This window comes from Puccinia triticina, chromosome 13A (genome assembly GCF_026914185.1).
Source record: "Puccinia triticina chromosome 13A, complete sequence".
In the NCBI taxonomy this organism is placed as follows: domain Eukaryota; kingdom Fungi; phylum Basidiomycota; class Pucciniomycetes; order Pucciniales; family Pucciniaceae; genus Puccinia; species Puccinia triticina.
The window spans coordinates 460,490-488,239 of NC_070570.1; the positions used below are offsets into that span (position 1 = coordinate 460,490).

The 27,750-nt window shown below is 48.9% G+C and overlaps 2 protein-coding genes across 2 annotated transcripts; one reads left to right on the forward strand and one right to left on the reverse strand.

The window, feature by feature from the left end:
* Positions 1-11,241: 11,241 nt before the first annotated feature.
* PtA15_13A33 (uncharacterized protein) lies at positions 11,242-12,209 on the forward strand (the record flags this gene model as incomplete). The annotated part of the gene is made up of 5 exons (XM_053162527.1): positions 11,242-11,281; positions 11,356-11,377; positions 11,445-11,808; positions 11,878-11,983; positions 12,052-12,209. The coding sequence occupies 5 exons, from the start codon at positions 11,242-11,244 to the stop codon at positions 12,207-12,209; spliced, it is 690 nt and encodes a 229-aa protein (XP_053026189.1).
* A 7,665-nt stretch (positions 12,210-19,874) lies between these two features.
* Positions 19,875-21,089, reverse strand: PtA15_13A34 (uncharacterized protein; the record flags this gene model as incomplete). Its single annotated transcript, XM_053162538.1, has 4 exons — positions 19,875-20,443; positions 20,537-20,591; positions 20,683-20,775; positions 20,838-21,089. The coding sequence occupies 4 exons, from the start codon at positions 21,087-21,089 to the stop codon at positions 19,875-19,877; spliced, it is 969 nt and encodes a 322-aa protein (XP_053026190.1).
* Between the last annotated feature and the right edge of the window lie 6,661 nt (positions 21,090-27,750).

The window sequence follows — 27,750 nt, forward strand, 5'->3', positions numbered from 1 at the left end:
CTGGAAATTTATCATCCCCGCCATTTCGGAAATAGAGGTCTGGACCTGTATTTCTGGGTGATAAATCCACTTGTCGTCCCCAAGTCCAGGTTGTACATTCTGACTCCTCTCATCTCACACTCGATAACTCGCATTATGGCTCGACGAAAATCATCCCAAAATCCTCATCCAACTCCAAAACGCTCCACAAAGCCTCGAAACCCGTTGAAATCTCCAAGGACTCCTTCTACTCCAGCTCAGCGGGAATCTCGTCCAACTCAGGCCACTAGTACTCCAAACTCGCAACCAATCAGTTCACAACAATCAGTTCCTATCCCCTGGAGTCAAACTCAATCTCAGCCAATGGGTTCTCAACAATCAGGCCCAAATGCTTCTCAACATAGTCCAATCGGAACCCAAACCCAGCCAGAGGATAGTCCCGAAAAGGACAAGACCAAAAACCTTGTATGGACCGCCGGCATGGAACGTAGTGCGCTCGAGATGTATGTCAAAGCTGTCGAGTCAGGAAAGCGCGGCGAAGCTGGATTCAAACCAGAGGTCCACCAAACAGTTGCTACCGAGCTGGCTACTGAGTTCCCCGGTGTCGAGTTTACTGTCCCAAAGGTGAAGTCAAAGTTCAACCAGACTTTCAAAAAGATCTGGGACGCGTTTGCAGCTTGCAAAGGAGCAAGCGGATTCGGGTGGAACGAGGCCGAATGTATGGTCACTGCCTCAGAGGAGGTCTGGAATGCTTTTTTAGTTGTAAGTTGACCTGGATGCTTGGTACTTGGTAGTCGGAAGATGAGCGAGCTCACATGATTCCTTGTTCGTAACTCTTAGTCGCACCCGAATGCCAGACGATTTAAGAATACCCCATTTCCCGAATACAGGGACTACCAAGTGATTTTCGAGGGGAACACAGCTACTGGTGTTTTGCGTCGATCTGGTGCGACTGTCCCGACTGAAGATGCGGAGGGAGGTCCCGCTGCTCCCGGTGTTGATGAAAATGCTGCCAAAAACTTGGATGCTCGACAAACACCTGCTCAACGTCCAGGGGTCCGAGCTGCTCGTCGTCATCGGATCACATCGGGTGATCGCTTTGAAAACTCAATCGATCGACTTGTTGATGCCTTTAACCAAGAAGAAGTCTCATCAATACACGCTGCAATTGAGAAGTTGCAGGACCACTTTGCGACTGGTCTCAGTATGGAAGAGCTCGTCACGGGTTTTAGCGTCTTGGAAAACGAAGCGAAGGCCAAAGCCTTTCTGGCAATCCGAGACCACGACCACGCCTGGGGCTGGATGAGCGCGCAGATCAATGCCAAGCTTCCTCTGGGCAACTGATTCATCGGCTTAATTTACAAACATGAAATAGTGTAGATTGCTAAATATTCCAAAATACAACAAGTTATTCTGCTGCTGCTTTTTTTTCTACTCATCTTGTCAAACATTGAGCAAGGTAATGATGTCTCTAAACACAAAAATAAATCAAAGAAAATTGTTGTTCATAATTTTTCTCGAGTCTTTTTTTGCTACTCATGCATACCAGTCAAATCAAGAGTAAAAGATGAAAGAGGATCAAAAACAAAACTCATTTTTCAACGACCGTGTTGATTAACATAATTGCAGTACTGGTCCCACATTTGCTGCGCCAATGAGTCCCTCCAGATCTTGTGTGCAGCTCGTTCTTGAGCTCGGCTCAAAGACGGTTCGTCTTCTTCATCGTCGGGAATCTCATCATCCTCTGGTGCTGGGCCCACGTAATCGTTGTCGTTAAAATAATCTGACTGGCCGTGGTTTTCAATGATTATATTGTGTAGAACCGCTAGCGCAAGGACGAGTTTCCCTTGAGTTTCCAGACTGTACTCTAGAGGATGTACGAGAATTGGGAATCGCTTCTTCCAGGTGCCGAAAGTCCGCTCAACGACGTTCCGAAGCATTGAATGCCGCAGGTTGAAAAGCTCTTCTTTGTTTGCGGGCCTGGAAAAATCATCTTCATCAGTTCATAGCTACAGAAAAAGACACAGCTTATCAAAAAGCATACCTATGACCTGCCTGTGCATTTTTGCGCAGGTGATAACGTACCCCCCGGTAAGGAACCAGTATACCTTTGGAGAGCGAGTAACCCGCATCGGCAAGGTAGAACGAGCCTCTGGGAATGCTGAAATCTTCAGCCATTGCACTTCCAAGGACCCTCGAGTCATGCGCAGACCCCTCCCAGCCAACCATAATGTAGGTGAACTTCATGTTGAAGTCCACTACACCAAGTACATTCTGAGAGAGTGTCCCTTTCCGATTCCGATAAGGGCCTGCCATTGTTTCGGGGACACATGCTGGGACATGACAGCCATCCATTGCGCCAATACATCGATCGAAGAAGGGTGAAAATTTGGGGTTGTCCAAGATGGACTTGTGTGCTTCATTAACCGGAGGTCGAACAATGTATTTCTTGAGCAGCTGAAGGAAAAGGTTGATCACATGATGGAAGATGCGAGATGTTGTCTCGCCACTGTGTTGGAATCGATCTTGAGTCTGCCGGTTGGTAGCATTCTGGCCGACAATGTACAAGAAGATCGCCAGTTGTTCATCCATGCCGACTAGTTTTGACGCAGGTTCGATGTCAATCAAGAGCAGTTCTTCTGAGCACACATCAAAAACATGAGTGGATAGTCGGAAAATTGCTTGAGCTCGAAGTCTGTTTCCATTCAATATGTGTCTTGTGTAGGCTTCACCGGTGAAGATAGCATCGTTGTACGGCTCTTTGATCGTTTTCGACCACTGACGAAGGCCTATGATGATAACAACCATGATGATCATTTTCTTGCGTCGGATTTGTTGTTGCTTGTGGGTTCGTTGTAGAGATTGCTGATTATTTGATAGAGCCATTTTTGAAGAGACGTTGTGGTATGGTAGATAGTTTGGAACAATGCCACACCAAACAGTGCAGTGATAAATGGACTCAGGAGAAAAAATTTTGTGGCTGCACCAAACACACATGTTATAAGCGCTGTCTTGGTTTTATTGTTTCTATGACAACTTCAACCGGGCTACATGTGTCATGTAAAGTAATACACAATTTATCATATCACATCGGGCGGCCAAACGGGGCCTTACTTTTTCAGTAACAAATTTTGTGTCTTTTCCCAAAATAAAATGCCCTTATTTCACCCAGTTTTCACTTGAAATTTTGTTTTTCAACCTATTCTTCAGTTGAAATTTGGTTTCTCCTTTGACTGAATGCATAGTCACCCTGAAATTGCATCATCAAAGGTTTGAAAATTTTATGTAATTTCCTTTGCTCTGTCCCATTCCCTTTTGGGCCTTTCACATCCTGTGACTTTCACACCTCCTGTAACCGCAAATTTGGGGGCTATGCCCTTGCTGTAATTTACAAATCCCTATGACTTTAACACCCCCTGGAACCCCAATTTTGGGGGCTTCCCCTTGTATTTAAATAATGCATTTCTAACCCATGAACCCTTTTGTTGCTGAAGGGTTCCTTGCATGGCGTCCGAGGGCCAATGGTGCCCACATACATATGTATGTACATACTCCGGCCGGCAGACCCTCAGGGCTAAGGTTCCGATCCGGACCCCGCAGATCCGGAGAAATCCAAAAACCCCGCAAGCCGGATCAGGGTTTGGGATTGAGCTCGAGGGATCCGGAATCCGGTCGGATAGTGAACAGCGCTCCAAAAGCGAGATTTATGCGGGTAAACCCCAGAAAACACCCGAAAATAAGGTCTTTTCTCGGGGAATACCCGTTAAACCCGCATGAATTGGGCACCCTACCGGGGAATCCCCGGCATACCCAATCAAATTGGTACTTTTTTTGGGAAATGCCCCTTGCTTTCAGATCCGGGAAAATCCGGCCGGATTCTGGATAAGACCAGGGTCAGGGTGCGGAATGGGTGATATCCGGCTCCGGGGCACCGGATCGGAACCTTACTCAGGGCGGTTTCCTGACGGGTGTCCAGCAGTAATGAGCCGCCTTCTCTGCGAGATGTGAGGCTGTTTTGACTGATTAACCTCACGATACACCACGAGAGCAATTTCGGCTCCCTCGGACCGACAACCCGACGAGAAAGGGACACACGTCGGCCTACCGTGTGAATGCACAGCAGCACGGCGTCAGGGTGTCCGTCCTGTCAGGCTGCCGTGCGAATGCAGGGCAGCACGTCGTCGGGATCTCCAACCGTCAGGCTGCCGTACCTCTTGACGACAGGCGACCACCTCGGTCAATCCGCCGCAAGCCTGCCGGTCAGTTGCCTGGCGGCGACCCGGTGGCTCGACCCAACTCGCGCTGCCTGTCAGCCGCCCGGTAGCCGACCTCGTCCTGGGCTCCCTCGGAGCAACAACCCGACAACATAAGACACACTGTCGGGCTGCCGTGCGAATGCAGGGCAGCACGTTGTCGGCGTCTCGCGACGGTCAGTCTTCTTTCTGACATATCTGATACTTGAGACTTGAGCTCACAGGGCTGTCAAACCAACCCGGAAGCTGTCTCCCCGAGGCTCACCCGGGTCAGGATGACCGCGTTTTGCCGCCGGCTTTTTTTTTTTTTTTTTTTTTTTAGTGCAGATTTGGTTTAACATTGCGCACTATGCATATTCATCTGACTGACAAAGACTGTCAAAGAGTGACAACAGTATCTATGTAAATAGAGAGGAGAAGAACAACTAAATTTCTGTGGAGGGTACCGCCATTTATTTTAATGTATGGTGTTGAGAGATGAGAAATGAGAAAAGGGAAAAAGAGGGAAGAAAAGGGGGGAGGAAAGATCCAGGGGTTCGGTGAGGTTGCCGTCTTGAGGAGATCATTGGTGGGTTCCCTCGGCGTCCTCTACCCTGCGGAACTGGGGGAGTCTGGCCGAGGTTCGGATGAATGTTTCTGTTGCCTTAAATGCTCTCGCGTCATGGAGGAGGGTTCTGGCCGACAATTCCCTGATCCTTTCAGCATAGAGGATCCTTCTTGCACTCGATCTTGCCCCGCGGAACCTGGAACAGGAAACAAGATAATGATCAACTGATTCTACGACCCCACACGTCGAGCATATCGGATATGGAGCCTTCTTGCATTTGAACTGGTGAGCGTTTAGTGGGACGTGACCTGATCGTAGCTGGTGCAGAGCGGCCTGAGCGTCGAAGGCCGTGCGCGGCGACTTCCGCCATAGCTTCTCTTTCCGGGTCAGCGAAGATCTTACCGCTGTCGCGCTGCCCTTGATGGATTCGTCGAGAAAGACGGGGTTCCGGGCCTCCGCCGCCTTCCTATCCGCCATCTCATTTCCTTCAATCCCTATGTGACCCGGACACCATCGGATCACCACCTGTGTCGACGGTGGGATGGCGTCAGCTATTTCCTGAATCTGAGAAACAAGGTATTGGCCCGGTTTGGGGGCCCTAGGGTACTTTAGCCGTTCAATCGCGGCTTGACTGTCCGTTAAAATGATAACCCGAGCGCCTGAGATCGGGAGTTGTGCCATGCGCCCCAATTCTAGCCCAAGCCTGATGCCCACCAATTCGCATTCGAAGTTGGAAGCCGTGCCTTGAGGGCCCAAGAAAGCGAGCCTGCTCGACAAGCCATCCCCCGTCACTGCCGCCGCTCCTAACCCTTCCTCCGGGTGGGCTGATCCATCCGTAAAAATAACCAAGTCAGACTTAGGATTCAATGAGTTGAGCATAGAAGAAATCGATCTTTTAGCCTCTTGTTTGTTGACCCTGTCGACCACCAATTCCAATTTCCGTCCTAGACTCCAAGGGGGGTGGGATTCAAAGAAGAAGTTGATCTCCTCAAGCCGCTTTGTCGCCAAGGGCGCCAAGGCCTCGCGCGTGATGGCCGCATGCGCCGGGCTGGGGAATGACCTAGCCTGCCACGCCAGTTCCGTTCTGATCTGTTGCTCAATCGCCGAAGGTCTGTACGCAAACCTGGTTAGCTTCGAGAGGAAGAAGTTGTTTATCCGATTTGTGGCCGTCTGCACAATACTCCTAAAAGGCCGGTACTTATCGAGATATTTAATCGGCGTGGATTTTAATGCCCCCAACGCGAACCGGGCCGCCGAGTGCTCAATCTGCCCGAGCAGTGCCGTCACTTTCGCCTTATTGCTGGAGGTGAACCAGACCTGTACCCCGTAGAGGGCCCTAGGGACAAGGACAGCCGAGATCAGCAGCCCTCGCTCTTGCTCCCTCACCCCCCAGGACGAACTGCCTATTTTCAGAAGCTGTCCCATCGTGTCGTCAGCTTTCTTTTTCACCTGAGTTAGCTGTCTACTGAAGGTCAGCTTCTCATCCAGCCAGAGGCCCAGCCATTTGACCTCCCGTTGGGGCTCCAAGATTTGACCGTCAAACACAAAAGGTAACTTAGCCGATCTGGCGTGGGTAAAAGCCACGTATTGAGCTTTCCGGCTGTCAAAAATAGCTCCGTGGCTTTTGCCCCACCGAAGTGAAGCCTCCGCTAGCGTCATGAGACCCGTCCTGGCCCCCTCGGCAGTTTTCCCCGCCACAAGATGGACCACGTCATCTATGAAGCCCAGGGAGACTTCGTCCCTGTCAAAACAAAACTCTTTGATCAGTAAATCAGAGTTGTAAAGTATGTACAGAATGACTGATAAGGGGGAACCCTGCGGGAGTCCCTTCTCAATCTTAAACTCAGCTGATTCAAAGTCCGCCAGCCGCAGCTTTGTGCGGCGACCCTCCAAGAATCGTGCTATGATCTTCCAAAGGTACGTCGGGCATCCTTTTCGTCGAAGAGAGTGCACGAGGCGCCGGGGGTCGACCGATGGATAGGCCGACTTCACGTCGAGGAAGAGGGCCGAGACCGTTTTACCTTCCCTCCACTTTCTCTTCACCCACATTGTAAGCGCCATCAGCGCGTCGTCACACCCCTTCCCTCGACGACCTCCGGAGTGTCCGTCGGGGATGATGGTGTTGGATTCTGCCCAGAAAGTGAGACGGTCAGCAAGGACGGTCTCGAACACCTTACTGGTGGAACTGAGTAGGGCAATTGGTCGATACGCCCCTGGAACGGTGTAGTCAGGCTTTCCAAATTTCCGGATGATGACGGTGGTGGCGGTGCGCCACCCGGTGGGGAAGCAATCCTCCCTGATGCACCTATTAAAGAAGGAAGCAAGGGGGTCAGCAATCTCGGGTGCCAGAATCGTGAGAACTTCATTTGGGATGCGATCCGGGCCTGCGGCCTTTTTCTTTGCCAGTCTACTAAGGACCCCTGCCACCTCCTCGCCCGTGATGGGGGGGTACACCACAAAAGAGGAGGGTTCCGCTGGGGGAACATCCGACAGATCACATGTGCTTTCAACAACCGAAGTGCCGGCGAAGAGGAGCGCCGCCTGCTCCTCCTTGTTTGAGGTGAAGCCGCCGATCGAGTTGCGCAGTGGGAGAACGCCTCCCCCGCTCCTTGGTTTGGTGAAATGTAGGGCCTGAAAGACCGTTGTTGCGTCGGTCGAAGCCAGAAAGTTCCGCCAATGCTGTTGTTTGAGCCTGTTAACCTCTCCGCGGAACCTGTCGTTCCAATAATTGAAACGGTCAGTATTGACCTGTGTAGGGGCCATGACTAAAAGGCGCCGGCACTTATTTCGTATCTTAACCAAGGGCCCGAGGATCTCCTTGTCCCACCATTTTTTGATCTTGGCGTGGTCGACTCGTTTCCGTTTTCCCTGAGCCAGCCAGGCGTCGAGTAGCCCCGAAGTCAGCCTCTCCTCAGTCTCGTCAATGCTTAGATGTGGTGAAAGGGAACTTAGCCGGTTGAGTGTGTCCCGTGCCGTTTCCCGTAAACTCTCTCGGTCCAGCTCCGCCGGCCTGGGGGCCGCCACCCGGTATACCGGTGCCGGTGGGGAGTCTCGTAGCTCCGTGATGAGCTTCTGGTGATCTGACCCGTGGTTGTCCGAGGAGGTCAGCGTACGGAGGATTAACTGGGAGGCGCGGAAATTTGACCACGTGAGGTCGATAGTAGTCCTCGATCCCCGACTGGAAATGAATGTGGGGGCGTCCTTTTCAGAAATCAGCCTAAACCCATGTCTGCCGCACATCTGAACTAAAGCCTTCGCCTCTTTATGGGCGTGTGTGTAGCCCGGTGGGTTCCAAGATCGGTGGTGGAGGTTGGAGTCCAAACCAATGACCAATGCCACGCGCCGGTCGTTGGCGACTTCCAGCCAGCTCCTGATCCGGTCGACTCCCTCGGTTGTGCCTGGTGGATTGTACGCATTCAAAACCCTCAATCGGGTCCCTGTCAGCAAGGTTAACTCTAAGGCAATAAAAAACTTACCGCTGCCTCCCAGGACATTAATGTCCTGAGAGGCAATTGACTTCCGAACGTAAGTCACCGTCCGGTGCTTGTCCTTGAGATCTGTTGGTCGATGTTCCGGGCTACAAAAGGTCCACCAAGCCTCGTGGTCGGGAGGAAGACAAGTCAGCGGATTGACCCAAGGTTCTTGAATAATAAGAGAAACCACCGAGCTAAGCTCAGTGTTGAGAATACTGTAGGTTGTCGCTCGGCTATTATGGCAGTTCAACTGCACAATAGAAGAGGGCACGAAGTCTTTATTGCTTGGCACAAAACAATGAGTATCTACAACTGAGGAACTAGGAACAACAGGGGTTAGTATTGGGCCTATATTATTCATTGCGGAGGTGATTTTTAGAAAGTAGCCATGCCCGTTTCACCTCACACGCCTTATCAAAAGGCGTGTGGGTTTCCCAAACTCCCTTCCCCTTGCCGGCGTCCTTACAGATCACACACAGCTTTCCTCCTGAGCTTGCTGCCTCCTGGCAGTCCCGAGTCTCGTGCTTAGCTCCGCATTTACCGCACTTCGGGTCAGCCCGGCACCATTTGCCAAAGTGGCCCATTTGCAGGCATTTGAAACACTGCGGCGGCAATTTCTTGAATCGTTCGGCCCTATGAAAGCAGTCACTCAAAAATAATCCTCGCTGTTTAACCAATAGGTCAGCGGTTGCAGGGTCAGTGAAAGATATAACAATGGTACCGGCCTGCCGAGGGTCCGTCGGGTCCCTGGAGCCTCCCAGCCATTGGATCCTGAAGATTTTTTCTGAACCAAAATTGTTGTTGTCCGCAGCGATGGCGATCTTACTCGCTGCCGCGTCGACGTTGAATGTCCGGGGAATCCCGTGGGCCAGGACCGAATATGTGCTTGGCGACGCTTCTAAGTCGGGGTGAACCTGCTTGCTCCACTCATGTTTGTTGCGCATCAGCCACTCTTTGTGTTGGCGGTTTTTCGAGTAGAAGGACACGTCACCAGATGGCAGGAACCGGACGGCCTTAACCGTAACCTTCTCGCCCTGGACGTTGGCGTTCATCTTGTCGAGGACCTCGTTCGCTTTCCAGACAACGATTTCAGCGTCTACTTCCTTCAGTGGTGTGGTGCCCGCTCGGGCGTGAATGATCGTCAGGCCCGGCCGAGCCGCTGTCATCTCAGTCTTGGTCGGAGGGGGGGGCGGGGCTTTCGGCTTAGCTGCAGTCGACGCGTAGGATTTGACCGTTGCGGGTTGTTTTCGCGTCAATTGTCCTGCCTCGATGGTTGTGACGCGTCCTGGTAGCTCGCGAAGGTCCGCCATCGCGAGTTTCATCTCCTGCATGGTCTGGCGCATTTCTTCCATCGTACGTAAGATCATGCGCTTTTGCTCGGCTTCGCTGTCCAGGAGCTGAAGTAGTAAGGACATTAGCATCGTGTCCATAACAACTTTTCCGTCATGGGTTTGGTTTTCTGGGCGGGCCAGAAGGGATCGGAGGAATGACGCCGACGTGGCCTCGGTCGCTGGAGTTGCAGGGGGCGCTGGCAGACGGGTTTCGAGGAGCCGACTCGGTTCGGGTGCGGAGGTCATGACGATGTCAGGCGACGCGTCGTTGGCGACAGGCGCGTCTCGAGGGTTGTGAATCGAGTCCGAGAGGACCTGAACCGATTCAGAGCGGATACCGGGAGGGGGGTCGAGGGGTGGGGGGTCGCCAGTGGGCATGGGGGGAGGAAGTTCTGTCAGGGGTGAGGGGTGTATTTGGGATTTGGGGGTGTGTGGGGTAGATTTTAAAAATTTCGGCGTGGTTGCGGACAGAACTGTCTGACCGCCGGCTTGCCGTCGAGGCCTCCCTCAGCGTTGCATTTCTTATTCATTTCAGAGGTTATAATTGTATGTGAGAGCTCAAGAAAAAAAAAAATTGAAGAGTTTTTTTTTTTTTTTTTTTTTTTTGACAAAAAATGACTTCACAAAAAATTGGGTCAGCCCATCTTGAGGATGCTACATCCGATACTCCAATCCTACCAACCAACCAATCAATTGGTTTGTGGCCAAGTTGGCAGATGCAGTGTCTCTAGCTTTCGCTCCAATGCAACACCAGTTCGAGCCTCGCTTGGAAGACATTTTTGCCGCGCGCCGAGTGTCTCATGCCTGGACTCTCACAGCCTCTCACGGCAGAGGTGCGAGTACATGATCCCACGCACCCATCACATGACGGGTGGCTCGACAGCTGATTGCCGACGGGCCGCTCCTGGCTGCCCAAAAACAATAATCTCACGACCTGGAGAGTCGCTGAGAGATTTGTTTGAACAAGGGCAGCCTGTCAACGACCTGCCCCTGCTGGCGGTCGGACATGCGACAGCCTTTGTCGGGTGGCCGACAGGGTGGCTGCAAACCTCGGCAGCTCGACGGCAGCAACCAACAAAGTTTGGCGGGGTCGGGGAGGGTCAGACTGCCCGCAAAAACAATCGATAACCCGACGTCGGTGGACTGCCGTGGTGTAGATAGGTCACCAAAAATCAGTTGATCTCGTTGACGCTTGGACGTGGGGGGACTTCAGACTTGTGATGGACAGAATCATTCGCTCGGCACTGATGCGGCCGAGGCCGACAGGGTGAGAAAACTCCCGCACCGCCGGCAAGGGGGTCTCGGTTCCCGCGCACGACGGGTGTTCGAGTCGACAGGAAATTTCCAATCCCCCATTCTGTCGGTCCTCCCACCGAGCCTTGCGTCAGGGGGCAGACTCCTGCAACTGTCAGCCCATTCGAGCCTCAGCTGAGTGCAGCTCTCCCATGGCCCGACTCCAATTTCAAACGACGTGATCTTTCATGGCGGTGAAGAGGTGGCGGCAGAATGGCCTATAAAGTGAGGGCCCTGGTGGCTGTACTTGGGGCCCACATCTGCTCACACCACCAGTCTGCGCTTCACCCAACAGTTCCTGCCAGATCACGACATTCTTTCCGAAGTCACTTCACTCACTCACCGAGAACCATCTAACAGCGATAATGCAGTCCGTAATCTACACCGTTTGCCTTTTGGCTACCAGTAAGTCACACGAAAACGCTGTCCCTGTCTTGCCAAGCGATCTCCGCTGACTTTGGTTGACTTCCCTGTTACAGTGGCTGTTGCAAGCCCCACCGAGTGAGCACCTGATCTTTGCGCAGTACTTCCCGGGCCGTGAGCTGACCACGCCGACAACCATTCACAGGGTTCAACGTAGACAGGTTGGGCTTGGCGGTATGGGGGGCATGCCCATGGGTGGCCTAGGAGCCATGGGAGGTGGTGCTACTTCGATGAGCCAGCAATCAGGCCAAGGCCACCAGGCCCAGAGCTCCTCCACGATGACTCCGTGGGGCGGTTCCCAGAGCAGCTCGGAGAGCTCATATGCCTACTCGTCTACCGACATCCAAACGCAGTTCTTCAACCCGCTGCTCGGCTCGATTGGTCAATTGAATGGTATGATCGGCGGGGGCTCGTTCTCCATGATGCAGGCCCAGCAGATGATGAGCCAAATCGCGATGCAATTGCAAGGCACATTTGGAAGCATGGGACAATGTGCTTGCATTGGACAAGTACGTCAATCCTCCTTCTTGAATCCAGCCAGACAGCGTTTCTAAGCCCATCCCCTCGGCAATCTCTAGGGCGGGATCTCGTCGGCGTTCGGCAGCGTGTTCTCGCAGCTCACCCAGGCCATAACCAGCATGAGCACCATGTTCGGCATGGGTAACATGGGCACCATCTTGTCTCGTGCGTCTCTGGCTTCTCCCTGCGATGACTCATACTGGGCAGACGCTGACTTCTACCTCATCAACCAGCCCTCGGCCAACTTGGAAACAGCTTTTCGTCGTTCTCGAGCCAAATCGCGTCCTCCCAATACTCCCAAACCTACTCCTCTTTCTTGAACCCATTCATCCAAACCGTTGGCCCGATGGTTCCCGGACTCGGCGCCGCCATGGGCCCCATGTTCCAATAGACAACTCCTGTGTAGCTGCCCAGCGACCCGTGTGCGCACATGGAGTTTAGTCACCACTCCCAATGCCCTAATGCGGATTACACAGACAGTTATATCACGACTTTGTTATCGTCTTTTCTTATTTTGTCACAAGATTGAATTGTCATGCCTCAAGCCACAGCCCTCTCGTTGCTCCCACATGCCTTCCGCTGCAAAATAAATTATGTCCCATCTCATTCCCTAGAAGCACGCCACAAGGCTGGCCAGCGCCCCATAGGCGAGCACGAACTCACAAAGAGAGGCGGACATGAGTTCAGTGCCGACTGTTGCCACGTGTGATCCTCTACACTCTCGTTCGCTGGCATACCACCCACTCGCACCTTGACCCGGTCTGCAGCGAATGAAATGGATGAGATGGCGAGGACATCATTAGTCAGTCTCCACGGGGAAAAAGGTCTTCCAACAGCTTTTCAGTGCCACCGCGTCAGCATGTACATACGCATGATGACTCCGCAACAGTTTCTGAATTTGAAAGTCATGCAACTGACAGCGCAAGCATGCTTGGCTGGTCCACCATCAGGAATGCCCGAACTCGCGAACCTGAATGTAGCCTAAACAATCATAAATGAATATGGTTGTTGATTTGCACAAAGGGCTAAAAAAATTATGTACAACTAAAAAAACCCAGGTAGGTAATTGGATGAGCGCATGCTGCCGTTGGCAAGGCATCATCACCGGCTGCCCATTGGCAGTAGCCTCCCCGGCAAGCGGGAACACAGTTTAACTGCTGGAACGGACCGGTTATTGAGGGGAAGAAGTACTCCTCACATATTGCTTGATGGCCGGGTAGCTGGTCCGTACCGGCCATCAAGGCTGACCTCTCAATGTTGGATGTGTACCGTCTAATTTCTTGTACATCTGGCCATTGAGAGGAGTGCAAAATGCCCTCTCCATGGCCGGCGTTTGTACAGGTCATTGAGAGCAACGCACTCTACTCAATAGCCAGCCATCAAGAGGAGGTACACACTCCCCTCGATGGCCCGTCTGTTCCGGTCATCGAAGGGAGCTCGATGGCCCGTCTGTTCCGGTCATCGAAGGGAGTGTGTACCTGCTCTTAAAGACCGGATCAAAGGTACTGGCCGGTCATTGACACGGGTGCACACTGCCTTCAACAACCTGGCAGCTGGCCTTTGAGAACAACTCACTATGTCTTCGATGGCTGGCCCCAACCGGTCATCAAGAGGAGGAAAACGAATCCCCTTGATGTAATTTTTGTTCCGGTCATTGAGCAGGGGGGCATAAGGGGTACTTCCCCCATGACCAATACAAGCGCCGGCGATTTGCATCGGTCATACTGGATGAGGTCCGCCCACAGCTGGGTGGGAGCTCGGGCACCTGGGATAGTCAGCAGACGTACTTACTCAGTATGTAAATACATTTTTTTTCAGTCCGATAACCATGGGGATTTCTCCAAAAGGAGAATTGTTTAGGTCGGATTCATCCTCCCGCCCAAACTCCCTCAATCGGAGGCGCCCCAGCGGCCCTACAAAGGAGGCGCCCCGAGGGCGATCCTTTGCGTCACCGGGACCCCATTCATCCCAGGGGGGCACGGCGCACCGCCAGCCAAAACTTTGACCCAAGTCCCTCGCTGCTGCGGGTGTCTGGACTTGCAACGCAAGCCTCTGATAGCCCTTGGCAGGAGGACTTGCCCGCTATCACGAAGTTTTATCCAGACATCATATCACAGCCTTAAAATTTAAGCACTTCCCATAGGCTTAGTCCAAAAAGAAATAGGACAGTTTGCATCTGAGGTTTTAGCAACTCTTCTCATGGCATGCGCAGAGTGGCTAAAAAGCCAGATGTAAACCATCCTAAAGTCAAGGCTTTAAGCCTTGCACAACTCTCCCCAATGTGGAATATTCATCCTCCACTCCCATTCTCTTTCTGCACAAATTTCCCTTGACTGGTATCACCAGAGACCCATAACACAATTATGGATTTGATCATTGTTTTTTCTTATCATTTAGATATGCTGGCAGATTTCTCACCTGTAACACATTGGTTATCCTCAAGTAGAGAGACGAGAATCCAATTGTTACAGAATTTTCAATTGAGCTGACAACAATTTTCCATGCCTATCCATCCCATTCATCAGCTCATCACAATTGATAGTCTTATGATCCAGACATTATCAGATCTAAGTGTTCGTTCTGTTATTGGGCACTGTGGAAGACCTTTAGTTAAGTTAATTGAATAAATTGGCAGCATTCAATCATAGCATTGCAAAGTTTTTTTGATCTATACACATTTATTTATTAGGGCAATGGATTATGTGATGTTTTCTGCCCAGATTCCCACAGTAGATTTCAAATAATCAATTGAGTCTCACAGGTCAATTAAGTCAGTTGTGTAGCCCTGCGTTGTGAATCCCACAATTGAATGGTGTTGTCAGTGAAGCCAGACACTGCCTTATGATCACGCGGGCTAATTCCAAGAATAGAATCCTTTTTTACAAGTGGAAAGACAATTTTTGTGCGTATTGATTGTATTCTAAGAGCCAATGATGCTTGACCTTTTGATTGAGCTAGAGAAGCCAAAACAGGGTCTGTGGATGATATAGTCAAAGAAGGTGAGGGGAGGGGAGGGTCAGGATAGTTTCACGGCCATCTGTCACAGATCAGATCCATCTCCCTCCAGGTGGATGACCGCGTCCAAAATCCCCAAGGTCTTGAGGTTTTCATCTGTTTACAATAATAGCAAGTGCATCCTGAGAGGTAAATGAAGAACACCAAAGAACTAAGAGCAGGAACTAGGCCGCTCTCTACTGATAAGAGAGAGTGAAAAGAAAGAAATGGGAAATGGGAATGTAGGTCGAGTTGGATGATTGACTCGGAATGATCTAGACAACCAATACCCCGGTATTAGTTCTCTGCCTTTCTTTTTCTCTTTCCTCAAGTTGTAGCTTCTTCTTACTCGAGGCGGTCTTTTGACCTGAGGGTTTCCTCACTTGACTTCAGCGAAACGGCTGAGAAGCGATACAACGTTTTCTGTTTAAAGAACACCGTTGCGTCAGCGGCTGCCTTTCTTTTGCCTTTTTGCCTGACTAAGGACTCATCCTGCTCTTTGAGCGGTATTGGAATGGTCGGTCTGATTGCTCTTGACAGTTCTGTCTAAAAGAAGCGATAGCACGTTAGTGACTATCTTGTCAGCTTATCTTGAGATCTCTACAGTCGCTTACCTTTGGCGCTAACTGAGATTCTCTCAATGAGTGATTGTGGGCCGGGAATTTCCTTTAGCCTAATCTGACTGCTCACGTTTGTCGGAACTGTAAAAATCCAAAGATGATTTTAGTTTCACAACTCCCGCAGCTTCTGATTTGGACTGCGGAAGTGGTCCGCGTTTGCTTACCATTTTCCACAGCTGGTTTGGTTCGCGTGACCTTTCTCAATTTCTGAGAATGACCCCGCTCCCCTGAGCTGGAATTCTCACAGTAAACAGTCCTGTGGGCTTCGGACCCGTTGGAAAATGCGTTGAGCAGCGTCGGGGTTGAGGTCACAGGGGCCCGGTGGTAGCAGAGGCCCTGTTTGCGCTGAGGAGGCTGTTGAGATGATGAATGCCTTGGTCATGTCTGTGATCTTCTGCCTTTCTTGGTGATGTGTGGCCAATGTCCAGCTGGACAAAGAATGAGGTTGAATGATGGATTGTTGCCTGGCGTGATGTAAGACCAACGGGTTAAATCTGATAGATAAGAACCAAATTTTACTGATTGACGTAATAACAATTAACGAGACACAGTCAATATCCAGGAGAGCTTAAAAAGAAGTTAGAAGAAGATTGAAAATGCTCAACTTGTCACACTTTTTCACTTCCCTGGAGTTGAAGGGATGGCCCTGGTTGTAAACTTTGTCTTGTTTGGTTAATCCAAAACGGCCACAAGCGGAAGTAAGCTCAGAATCACAATTCTCATCATCTTTGTAATACATAGCTTCAATGGTGATACCACAAACCTTTGGGCTGGATCCGCAGCGGACGGCTACCGCTTGGCGATTGTGAGATTGCGGCTTGGGGAGTATTCAAGAGTAGTGACCGTCTTCTTGCACTTCCTGGCAAACCAATCTGGTGTTTGGGTGACAAAGTAGACAGACGAGTAACCTATGGTTTTATTGATGGATGCAGTCAGACTCTGTGAGGAGAACCAGGAGTTTTGTCAGTGGTAGAGCTTAAATTCAACTTGGAAATTGTATCAGTGAGAGCAGGAATGACAAACCCCAAACTGAACAGAGAAGTGATGGGCCATTGCTTAATACCAGCAATGAAAAGAGTTGATGAATACTTTTTGGGATCAGTCAAGAAGTCTGTAGGCGCTTGGATAACAATCAAAGGAACTCACTTGTTGGTAGGTCTGTGTCAGACAACCTTGGGATGTTGTTCTTTGCGCTGGTCAACTCCCTCACGTTCGCGCCGTTCAGATTCCTGCTTCTTTTTTTTTGCAGCGGATGAAGGGTGGAGCAACCCCAAGGTACTGCTGAAGAGGCAACAAGGCATCCGCTCAAAAACAGCAACAATGTGACCAGCAAAGTTGAGCCTTTGCTTGTTGTTGACCTCCTCTTAGAAAAGGGTAAGTCTGGTAAGTCCCTGCCAGATGGAGTGTCCAGCGTCATTGTTGCAGCGGCAGCAGGGATTAAGCGAGCTTGTGGTTTGCAGTTTTGCCTGAATCAAGGTTTGAAACAAATGGTGCTAGGGTTGTTGGGCATGGTGGTGGCAGTGGACAAGTGGCTTGATACATACCGAGTGGTTGCCTAATTATTTGAGGTGTGGCTACCAGTTGAGTAGACTTGGGGACTGCCGGTGTGGTAGACGGAAAAGTGAAAAATCAAAAGTTTTTTTCTATACTACATAATTACTCACAATACGCCTCAAGATACCATCAAATAGACCTCAGAAATGGATTCTACGGCCAATTTCACCCTTAGTCACCACTGGAAGCGTCACTGGAACCCCGCTGGATTGGAAGTTACACCCTCTTGGACCCTCATGGACACGGCCAGCCCCAGTCATCAACCTGTCACACCCCTCAAGTCACCTTTCCCAGGTATACACATACTCAGCCCCAGCCAAACACATACTCTTTTATATCCCTCTTATCTCCACTGCTTATGCAGGGGACCAACCCCATTTCTTCTGTATTTGACATGTCCCCACCTCATCTATGCACCCCTTGCAGCTGCATGCAGTCTTCTGACCCCATTTATGCACTCCTTGCATAGTATGACCTCATCTTTCATTTCTCACCCCACTTTCTGCCTGTATTTAGTATCTTCTGACACCACTTGTACGCAGCCCGCCAGCTAAAATCCCTCATCCAGGGCCCCCCTTGTAGCTAAAATCCCTCACATTTGTCTATATAAGGAGCTCTCTCCCCCCCAGTTGTTTTTCCTTCAGTTCAGTACCCACCAGTTATACAGATATCACCCATTAGCCATTATCATCACCCTTACACTTTTATAACATACCATATCATCCCTCTTATCTGCAATAACCACTGAGCTCACTCTCATATTCTCATACTCTCATATCACTGGTTGCATATCACGCACCTGTCACGAGTTACCCGGTTCCTGGTTCAACTCCCGACTAAGACATATACCCTTCTCAGTCCAGACACTCTTCTCAACTTCTTATATCACCCTCTCAAGGACCTGTGTTCAACCCCCACCGGAAACATCAAGTCAACTTTCACCCTTTCCATCATCATAGATCCTCTCAACTCTCACATACCTGTCATCAAACAACTTCATCTGGAACTAGACCAGACCTATCACTTGATTAAAACTTGCCAAGCTTAGCTTGGTGGGTCTTGTTATCTGATAGTATAGAAGGGCAGAGTTTTGCACCTCCATCATCCCCTTCTCCATTCAGCAAAAGGGTTTCACAACCACTTTTGAGTCTTACACCGGTGGGGCAACAATTGGCAAGGAAACAGTGTGGTGGTGGGTTGAACAACAAGCTCGGACTTGTGGATGCTGGCTATTTAAGGGATGGAGTTGCAGTGGTTTGTCCCCCCAGGGGATCCGGTTTTGTCCGCCCCCTCCCTGGAGGCCCCCTAGTTGCTTGATTAGGCCCCTCCTTGGAAGCTCTTTCACAGAGTCTTTCACAACCGGTGTGGTAATCCAACAGGTGCCACAGTAAGGAAAAATAAAAATTTCTTTATGTCCTTCATTTTACATACTATGGCGCAAGGACAGGACCCTATAGGATTAGAAGTTACACATCCAAGCTACATATACATCCAGCCTCCTATTAAATCCTCAACATTTACAACCCAGCTGCAGAACAGCTACACATACTCAATTACACTGCATAGTATATACATACATTCTAGATTAGGGGATTTTCACAACTGACAGCTGCAGGTGACATCATAGAAGTACCACATTAAATCCCTCATTTTCTGGCCAATCATAGTCACTCATTCAGATGTTTGTACCTTCTACATGTCATGTACATTTCCAACCAACCACATTCACTCATTCAGTTTCCCTGCAGCTAAATTCCCTCATACAGGGCTTCCTTGTAGCTAAATTTCCTCACATTTGTCTATATAAGGAGCTCTCTCCCCCCCTCAGTTTTCTTTTCCTCTGTTCATTACTCACCAATTACAGTCACCCCAATATTTACAGTTAGAATCTTACATATAATCAACAACCTACATACATAAAAAACCTTACATTAACAATAAAATCAATCTATTCAGTGTCATCAACAAGCTCATCTTGAACCAACCAACCCTATCACTTCATTAAAACTTTCCAAGCTTACCTTGGTGGGTCTTGTTATCTGATATTATAGAAGGGCAGATTTTGCACCTCCATCATCCCGTACCAGCGGTGGGCAGATACGTTATCCAGAATTCCGCATTTTTTTGTTGTAAATTCAAATTTTGCACACAACAGTTCAACTTATCAGCAAGAGTTAAGCATTAGGGCTTTGTATTCCCAGTATCTTTAATTTGCAAAAAAATATTCCATGTTTACTGATTAATTTTCTTCTAATCATCAACTAGAGGATAAAGCGGCTGCGCCGCTGCAGAGCCCAGGTGCTAAGCTCAACTCTTTTACTCTGTGGCAGCAGCTCATGTGTGTATGCTTTTCAATTCTGAATATACAGAATGTTTTTAGATATTTACCATCCAGGTTGACTTATAAAACAATACCTTAACAAAGAGCAACTTCAATTATCTAAAATTCCCACATGTTGAGTTATTGTGTTCAGGTTTATCTCTGCTTTACATATTTCATTTATCTATGTAGTATACCTGGGCCCAGCGGATGTAGAAGGACTCTTTTCTCATCCTTCCACTACCATCACCACTTGAACTCCATTAATCTGAGGAGAACCCAAAGATGAAATGAGTAGGGAAGAAAAAGAGCTTGTCTAGTAAAAGAGCATCGGAACTTACCTCTTTGGAGAGAAGTTCAGACCGTTAATTCATCCCGGGGGGTTTGCGCGCGGGGGGAGGGTAGAGTGGAGCTCGTTGCTTCGGCAAAGACACATTTCACTGCGGAAATCCGCCGCCGCCCACGCTCCGTCGACCGTCGCCAACAGTCTTGGGCTTCTCAGGCCCGCTCTTGATGGCCATCGGGATTGGATGCTGGACACGAGTGGGAAGCGCAGCTTTGATCTATTTTAGCAGAGAGACAAGGCTTGCTGTTTAAAAGCGAGGAGGAATTTCTCCTTATCAGGGATAGTGGCGACCTTGGGGGGCAAACGTTCGATGACTGAGGGGACCCAAGACGCCAATTGGGTGGGATAAAAGTCGGCCAAAAGCCTGAAGAGGATGATGACGGTGGAGAGGCAGTCTTCGGGGAAGTCAGTGAGGGTTCTCTTGAGCAAGACGTCGGAGGTCAAGTATCCGTTCTGTGTGACAAGTTGATTGATCGACTGTGCAAGCAGATTGTAGCCCGCCGGAGCGACCGGAATAGACACCTGATTCGAGCCAGGAGCAGCATTGCTCGTCGCCGACCCGGGCTTCCCCCCTGCCCCAGATGATGATGAGGCTGCCGCCTGTAGCTCTAGACTCGAGTGCCCAAGGATCTCTCGGATGTAGTTCAGACTGGTGAATATTGGCTCGGGATCGAAGAACTCGAGACATGTCAGCACCAGTGGGAAGGATTGATGAAAACAGTTCAAAGAGATCAGGATCTGGTCCTGGTAGTCCATCAAGCTTGATAAAAGATGTATGTAATCATCGATCACTGTGTTTTCACATGACACCATCCAAATCAACGAAAACAAGATCATTTTCATGTCAGTTTTTGGAAAAATACAATTGAGAGCCAAGGACGTACCATCAGAGATCGTGGAAGCATTGTTCTCGTTGAGGAGAGGGAATACACGATTACTCTGGCGTTCGAAGGCAAGTTGGACAGCCAAGAGAAAGTTAGGATCGGATAGTTCAGGGAAAGCGGCGCGCCGATGTCATGTCAGAACCGACGGAAATCATCGGCTTCCTGGCCGACTTGAGAGCTGGGATCGTCGGGATAGTGGAGATGGCGGATGATAGTTTGTGCCAGACTGGAGTAGATGTCTAGCAATGGTTTTGCGTTGGCATCTTCTCTCTTGCGATGTAGTCCCTTGGAGAGTCGATACCAAAAGTTGAGTGATTCCAAACACCTCGAGATCCTCGTAATCACAGCAGGAGCGAATAGCAGGAACGGTCGGCAAGAAGGTTTCTGGATGGCGGAGGATCAATGGGGTGTACCATTCCCCAGCTTCGACAAAGATCCGGTAATAGCCACGCATCTTGTCTGGATCGTCTTGGTCTTGAGTGAGCTTGGGTTGGAGGGCAATCAGGAAGCATAGGATCAGTTGAATCACCGGTGTTGTAGTTGCAGTAGTCATGGCTGGGCTTTTGAGATTCCTGTGCGAGGGCCCGATGGTTTCCTGGCTGGCCTTCTGTCCCTGCTTGACGCACTCAGCCAGCAGCAGCAACTGGCTCCCGAAGTCCGGGTCCTCGTCCTCCTTGTTTTCTGGAAGTGGTTGTCCTCGTGGTGCTGACGATGAGAAGGGTCTTATTGTGTATGCCAAGCTGGTCAAAAGGGGGCTGTGGAAGCGAGACTTGGAACACTTGTGTATAAAAGGAAGGGCTTGATGAACATCAATACCCCCAGGGCGTCCTCTGACGCTGCGCTTCCAGCGGACGGTTCGTCCTCGCCCCCCTCCGCTGTTGCATGTGCGCAGTCTGAGGGGCTGAAGAGTGGGCCCCCCACGGGTCTGCAGCCTCAGCTGCGGGCCGGGGGCCTTCACGTCCATCACTTTTGACCCGTGCGCTTGATGCGGGCTGGGTGGTGAGCCTGGGGGCACGGCTTTGCCGATGTTGGAAGGCTGGTAGAGATTTTCTTGTCAATAAAATCAGTTTTCTCTTGTGTAAAATCCCCCTTTTTGTGTATCCTGGTTTTTGTAGAGGGAAAACCAGACATGTTTTTTTTTTGAACTTTTGTTGATGGGGGAACCCATGATATTTTTTTTTCCTCATTTTGTATTGTAAGGGGGAACCCTTGATCTAAATTTTTTTAATTGTGGCAAAACTGTGTCTTTAATAAACTTGGATTACACAACAAATTTTCCGTTATCTGTAACTAAGTTACAGATAACTGAAAATTTGGTGTATAATCAGTGATTGAAAGAAAATTACTCAAGAATCATGGGACTTTTTTTGCGCAAATTAAAGATACTGGGAATACACAGCCCTGATGTTTAAATCTTGCTGATAAGTTGAACCGTTGTGTGCAAAATTTGAATTTACAACAAAAAAATGCGGAATTCTGGATAACGTATCTGCCCACCGCTGCCCGTACTCCATTCAGCAAAAGGGTTTCACAACCACTTTTGAGTCTTACACAGGCCCTTTTTTTCTTGTTGCTCTGGCACAGCTGGAGGGTAATCCATAGGGCTTTTGGGTCTTTGGGTATATTTTCAACTGCTGTTTGTATTGTCCAAATTGTGTGCTCCTCTGTTGTGTTCTTTTTGAATTAGAAATATGCCAAAACTTAGATCTAGGTTTCCACATTTGTGTGGATTTAAGTAACTTGGATAAACTAAGCTGCGGCAAGGTAGTACCACATATCCAATTACTTGCTCCCGGTGCGTCTCACTTTGTGTGCTGAGACCCCTATAAGGTTTCTCAGCAAGTTTGTTCTCAGTTCAGCAAGGTGCTTCATTGCGCGTCTCCTTGCCTAGGATGGCCCGGGAGTTTGTCCACTAACTCCCCAAGTCATCCTGAGTGTGGGAAAAGGAGTCTCCTCCTTATCTTCTCATTTGTTTCCTCCCTTTCCCCTTCCTTGTGAGGGGGGGTGGGAGTAACTAAGAGAGAATGATCAGGGGGGGCTTCTCTCTTAGTGAGATCTGAAGCCCTCCTCGTGAGGAGTACTACACCAAAAAAGGTCTGAGCCTGACCCGTTACTCCAGGTGGCCTGGAGCCTGCTCAGACCCACAACTCCTGGCTGCCTGGCGTAATTAAGCAGCCATTCCGGCCTCCTCTCCTCCATCCTGCTTGATAGATTGAATTCCTAACAATCTAGAGAAACCTAATCCACACTGTTTTTATATTATTGGCCCAAACTATGAAGTTTTTCCCGGGCCGCGCTCCCAATTTCAGCAGCATTAAGAGTCTTAAACAGACTGCTACCGTTACTAGTACTAATACTAGCCAAGAGATCATTTCCCCTCCCCAAGAGAATATAGGCCACATGGTTCGGCGGATCGCGACACCCGACGCGCGTGCGGTGCAGACTCCTGAAACGTTGAATCTCCATATTTGGAATGCTTGTGGAACTCCATGATAAAGATTGAAATATTACCACACCCTTATAGTTTCTTTAGCTTTCCGGTCCCGGCAATAGCTTGCATCGCACCAGCATGTTGTACCAAACTTTCCAACGCTTATTTTATTACACCTGTTTTTGATCATTGTGCTGGCGGGCTTGGAGTCTTCCTTTTGGTGTAAACACGGGTGTGATGATCAGGGTGGACTTATGAAATCAAGCTTTGCATCTTTTACCGCATAGTCTGTGTCCCTAATAAATATCAGCCTGTTCTTGGTGTCTGCGAACAGCATTTGAAAGATTCAGAGAAGGAGAATAGGGAGGCTTTGAACCATCGTAACGCTTAAAAGAGCATAGCAATCACAGATCTCAACAACCTATGATATTTCCGCCGGTCATCGTCTCTGTTTTCTAGTTTTTGATTCCCAAAATCTTCCTTTCTTTCGAAAAGATTGAGCTGGATACTGGTAGACCCCACCTATTCGCCCTGAATACCTTCCCAAGACCACCATCACCTCAACATTGTTTGAAAGTTTTTATCAACTGTAAAGGAACAGTCTGCCGTATCAGGGCCTAATATATTTCCTCTCAAAAAATATGGTCCCGTCAAGGTTGTTGATATGGTTCAACTTCTTCTTAGCATGCTTTTTCTTTCTTTGCTCAAACGTTGGGTTGGTCCAGTTCAATCATCCTGAGCTTTATCTGTCTTTGCACGACTTCAAAATCGCGGCCACGCGCCAGACCCGGAATTACAACTTCCACATTACGTGAGTGAATTTGGTGCGGATATATATCTATGAGCTTCACGAGTACCTAACAACCTAAATACTGAAATTTTTGATCTCCTTGACTTGGTTGTGAAAGAAATACCGTCGGCGCACCAGATGGCTTTAGCAAGTGAGCCATCATTTTGCTGCGCTATATGTTGCTTGTGGTCTTTTCTGATCTCCTGAATTTCACCAGGACTATGCTAGTCATCAATAACCAGTTTCCCGGTCCCTTAATCGAGTGCAATGAGGTGAGAAACAAGAAGATATCCACAAGTATAACTCGCGTTTCCTTCTGCCCTCAAGGCCGACAACACAGTTTCCCGAAGGGGTTTAATTATTTACAATCAATTCCCAATCAGCTTCAAATGGTTTCCAAGGTTCAGAGCAGCCTCGATAAGATTCCCCAAGTATGTCGACTTCCCGCTATTCTGACTGTGGTACAAAAAAAATTCGCAGCTCGCGCTGAAATGGGTGCCACTGGTGCAAGCCATGAGCTGCTTCTTTGGTGCAAGCCATGAGATGCTTCTTCAGGCTTCATCCCTATGACACTACGAGTCTACTTCAGTCACCCTCGAATTTACTCAACTATCTCTACTCAAGTCTTCCCCGGACGCTTCCCATTCAGTTCAAGTTTGACAACTGTAGTAGCAGGCGCAATTTTTCGCGTGTCTGATCAACTTGCTTGTGCTGCAATGGATCAATCATTTAGCATCGTCGCCGTCCCAGACGCGCTCACCCTCTGTTCTCACCCTGCAGACATTATTCTCCTCTTCTCAAGCTGCCTACCGCTCTTCTCCCGTTGATTTCGCCCACGGTCCAATATTAAATCTGTACTCAAACCCATTGGCTAGGGTTCATGCCCTCCAATCTGTTGGAATATCGCCTCTGCGCGCGCGCTGCGCTTTCCCTCAGAACTCCCCGATCCCCGCTTCCACTACATCCTTCGTCCCTCGTCTCTCCTCCGTCCTCTCCTCAAACTCCTCAAACTCGACAAACCCGTTCTGAACGATGAAACCTCCAACTCCGTCAACTCATCTCCCGATTTGTCCTCCATTTCCCAATTCGGCCTCAACCACAACTCAGCCGAAATAATTACCACAAGTCGGCCCTATCACCAGACCTCTCACCCACATTCCGGCCCTCGCCCTCAGTCTATATAAGACCGCTGCTCTCTCACCGAACACCTCTCCTCAGCAGCACTTCGAACTCGCATTCGACTTCTCCCGCTGCCCTCTGTCAACATTTCATACCTCAAGCTCTCATTCCGACTCCGCGTCATTCCCTCGTCCATTTTGTTCTCTCTCTCCCTGATCTCTCTCGTCATTCGATCACACCGGTTCAAATCTCAAGTTGAACCAGCTCCAAGCTCTCCTCAACAACTCCTGATCGCTCCGACGCTCTCACTTGAATACATCAATTGGCTTCTTCCAATTTGGTGAGAAAAGACTGACAACATCCTCTTCAACACTCATCTCTCTCTGAAGCCTTCCCCGTTGACCTTTTTTTTTCCATTGATTCTCCCATTAGTGTCTACTACTTCTCTTTATTTGATCTCATATACTTTAGCTTGTCTGTCTTTATTCCTCCAAGAAATCCTCTTCGCGGTATGCTTTTCTTTTAAAACCCTTTCTTGTTAATCCTCATCTGATATCCTTGTTATAGTTCTGGTCCTAGTTTCAGTAATCAAAACTGTTTCTCTCACGATTAACAGTCGAACGACCAACACTCAATTCAGCCTCTCAATCTGATGTCCTCAATTCCATCTTTGACCTCTGAAGCAAAAACCACTCATGACCAAAACACAACTCTCAAAACAGACAGCAATATGGAGAAGATCAACTCCACCATCTTGAAGACAGCTATCGAAGCAATTCCATTACTCACCCAGGATAACTATACTCTGTGGAGAAACCGAGTTGAGAACATGCTTGATTTGCAAGGTCTCCGAACTGCCCTAACCATGGAAAATGGTACTCTTACGGCCAGCAAAGACATACAACTCCGCACCATCATCACATCCAAGTTGGACTCAACCATTCACCCTAATGTCATCAACCACAACAACGAAAAACAAGCTCGTGAAATATGGAAGTTGATCCTTGACTACTTTGCCTCCACCAAGCCTGCCAACCGTGCGCGTGTCTTCAATGAGCTCTTGGATCTCATCTTCAATGTCAACGACGTTCAAGGTTTCATCACCGCCGTTAAGACCATCAACTCCAGATTATTCAAGATCGGCATTGACCTTCCCAAGGACCTTGTTGCCTATATACTTCTCAAAAAGCTTCCTATGGCTCTCACCAGCGGTGGGCAGATACGTTATCCAGAATTCCGCATTTTTTTGTTGTAAATTCAAATTTTGCACACAACGGTTCAACTTATCAGCAAGATTTAAACATCAGGGCTGTGTATTCCCAGTATCTTTAATTTGCGCAAAAAAAGTCCCATGATTCTTGAGTAATTTTCTTTCAATCACTGATTATACACCAAATTTTCAGTTATCTGTAACTTAGTTACAGATAACGGAAAATTTGTTGTGTAATTGATGATTAGAAGAAAATTAATCAGTAAACATGGAATATTTTTTTGCAAATTAAAGATACTGGGAATACAAAGCCCTAATGCTTAACTCTTGCTGATAAGTTGAACTGTTGTGTGCAAAATTTGAATTTACAACAAAAAAATGCGGAATTCTGGATAACGTATCTGCCCACCGCTGCTCTCACCAACATAAGTCAGCAAATAACTCACTCCGACAAGGATCTCACCAGCGACCTTGTTCTTGATCATCTCAGACGTTATCACAATGATCAAACGGCCACCAAAACTGTCAGCTCCAAGAACGAACTCATCTCATTGTTCACTGATGCCTCCAAGAAGTGCAAGAAAAACGCGCACAACACCTTGGCGAATCATCCCGAGGCCAAATGTTGGATGTTGTACCCGCACCTCAGACCGGCCAATGGATCAAACGGAAGATCTGAATCCACTGTCAGCAGTTTTCACACTTTTCTGTCTCAGTCTCCATCACAGTTCATTCTTGATTCAGGATCATCTGCTCACATGGTCTCCAATCTTCAACTGTTCTTTGCTCTAGACCGTGCCAAAAAAGGAGTAGTTAGAACTAGCTCAGGAAACGACTCACTGAAGATTAAGGGTATAGGTTCCATCAAACTTGTAAACGAATATGGTTCCACTATACTACACAATGTTCTCTATGTCCCAGATCTCATTGTCAATCTCCTATCAGTCCGGTGCCTTGTGCTAGACAACCATTGTGTTAAATTTTTCAAGAATATTTTCTCTATCTTTAAACATGATCAATTAGTAATGAAAGGAAGATACGTCTTCAATATTCCAAGTCTGACATTTACCAACATTGAGCATCCAATCCTATTGCTACCGTTCCGCGTAGGGTTGGGCTGAGTATCCTTCCTGGTATTCAGCCCTAGTGTGTTTCTCTTTGCTATCCTGTGTTGTCCAGGATTGCCTAGGAGGCCCGGGAGTTGTCCTTACAACTCCCCAAGTCGCCTGAGTGTGGGAAAGGGATCTCTTCTCATCTCCCTTCTAGTCTGTCGCGCCTCCTCTCTCCGTGACGGAGGGTTTGGCGCGACGGGGAGATGAGCTGGGGGGGGTGATCACTGCTCCTAGGGAGTGTGATACCTCTTCCCCTGTGAGCACTAAGCCGGAGATGATGATGATGTGATGGGACCATCGGAGCAGAGTTGATGACGTGATGGATAAACTGACGTCATCAATTGAAAATCCGGGCAAAACTGCATACAGAAGATGAATAAAGTTTGAGTTATGCAAACGCCAGCAGTGCAAGCTGCTTGTCTAGGTTATTGGAGCCAGAATTCCAACACTTTGCCTCCTAAATGACAGAACACAATATAAAAGGAGGGCCTTCAAGCGAGTTAAGGCCCCTCAGAATTGTCAAAATATTTCATTGCATTATCAGCTCCGACC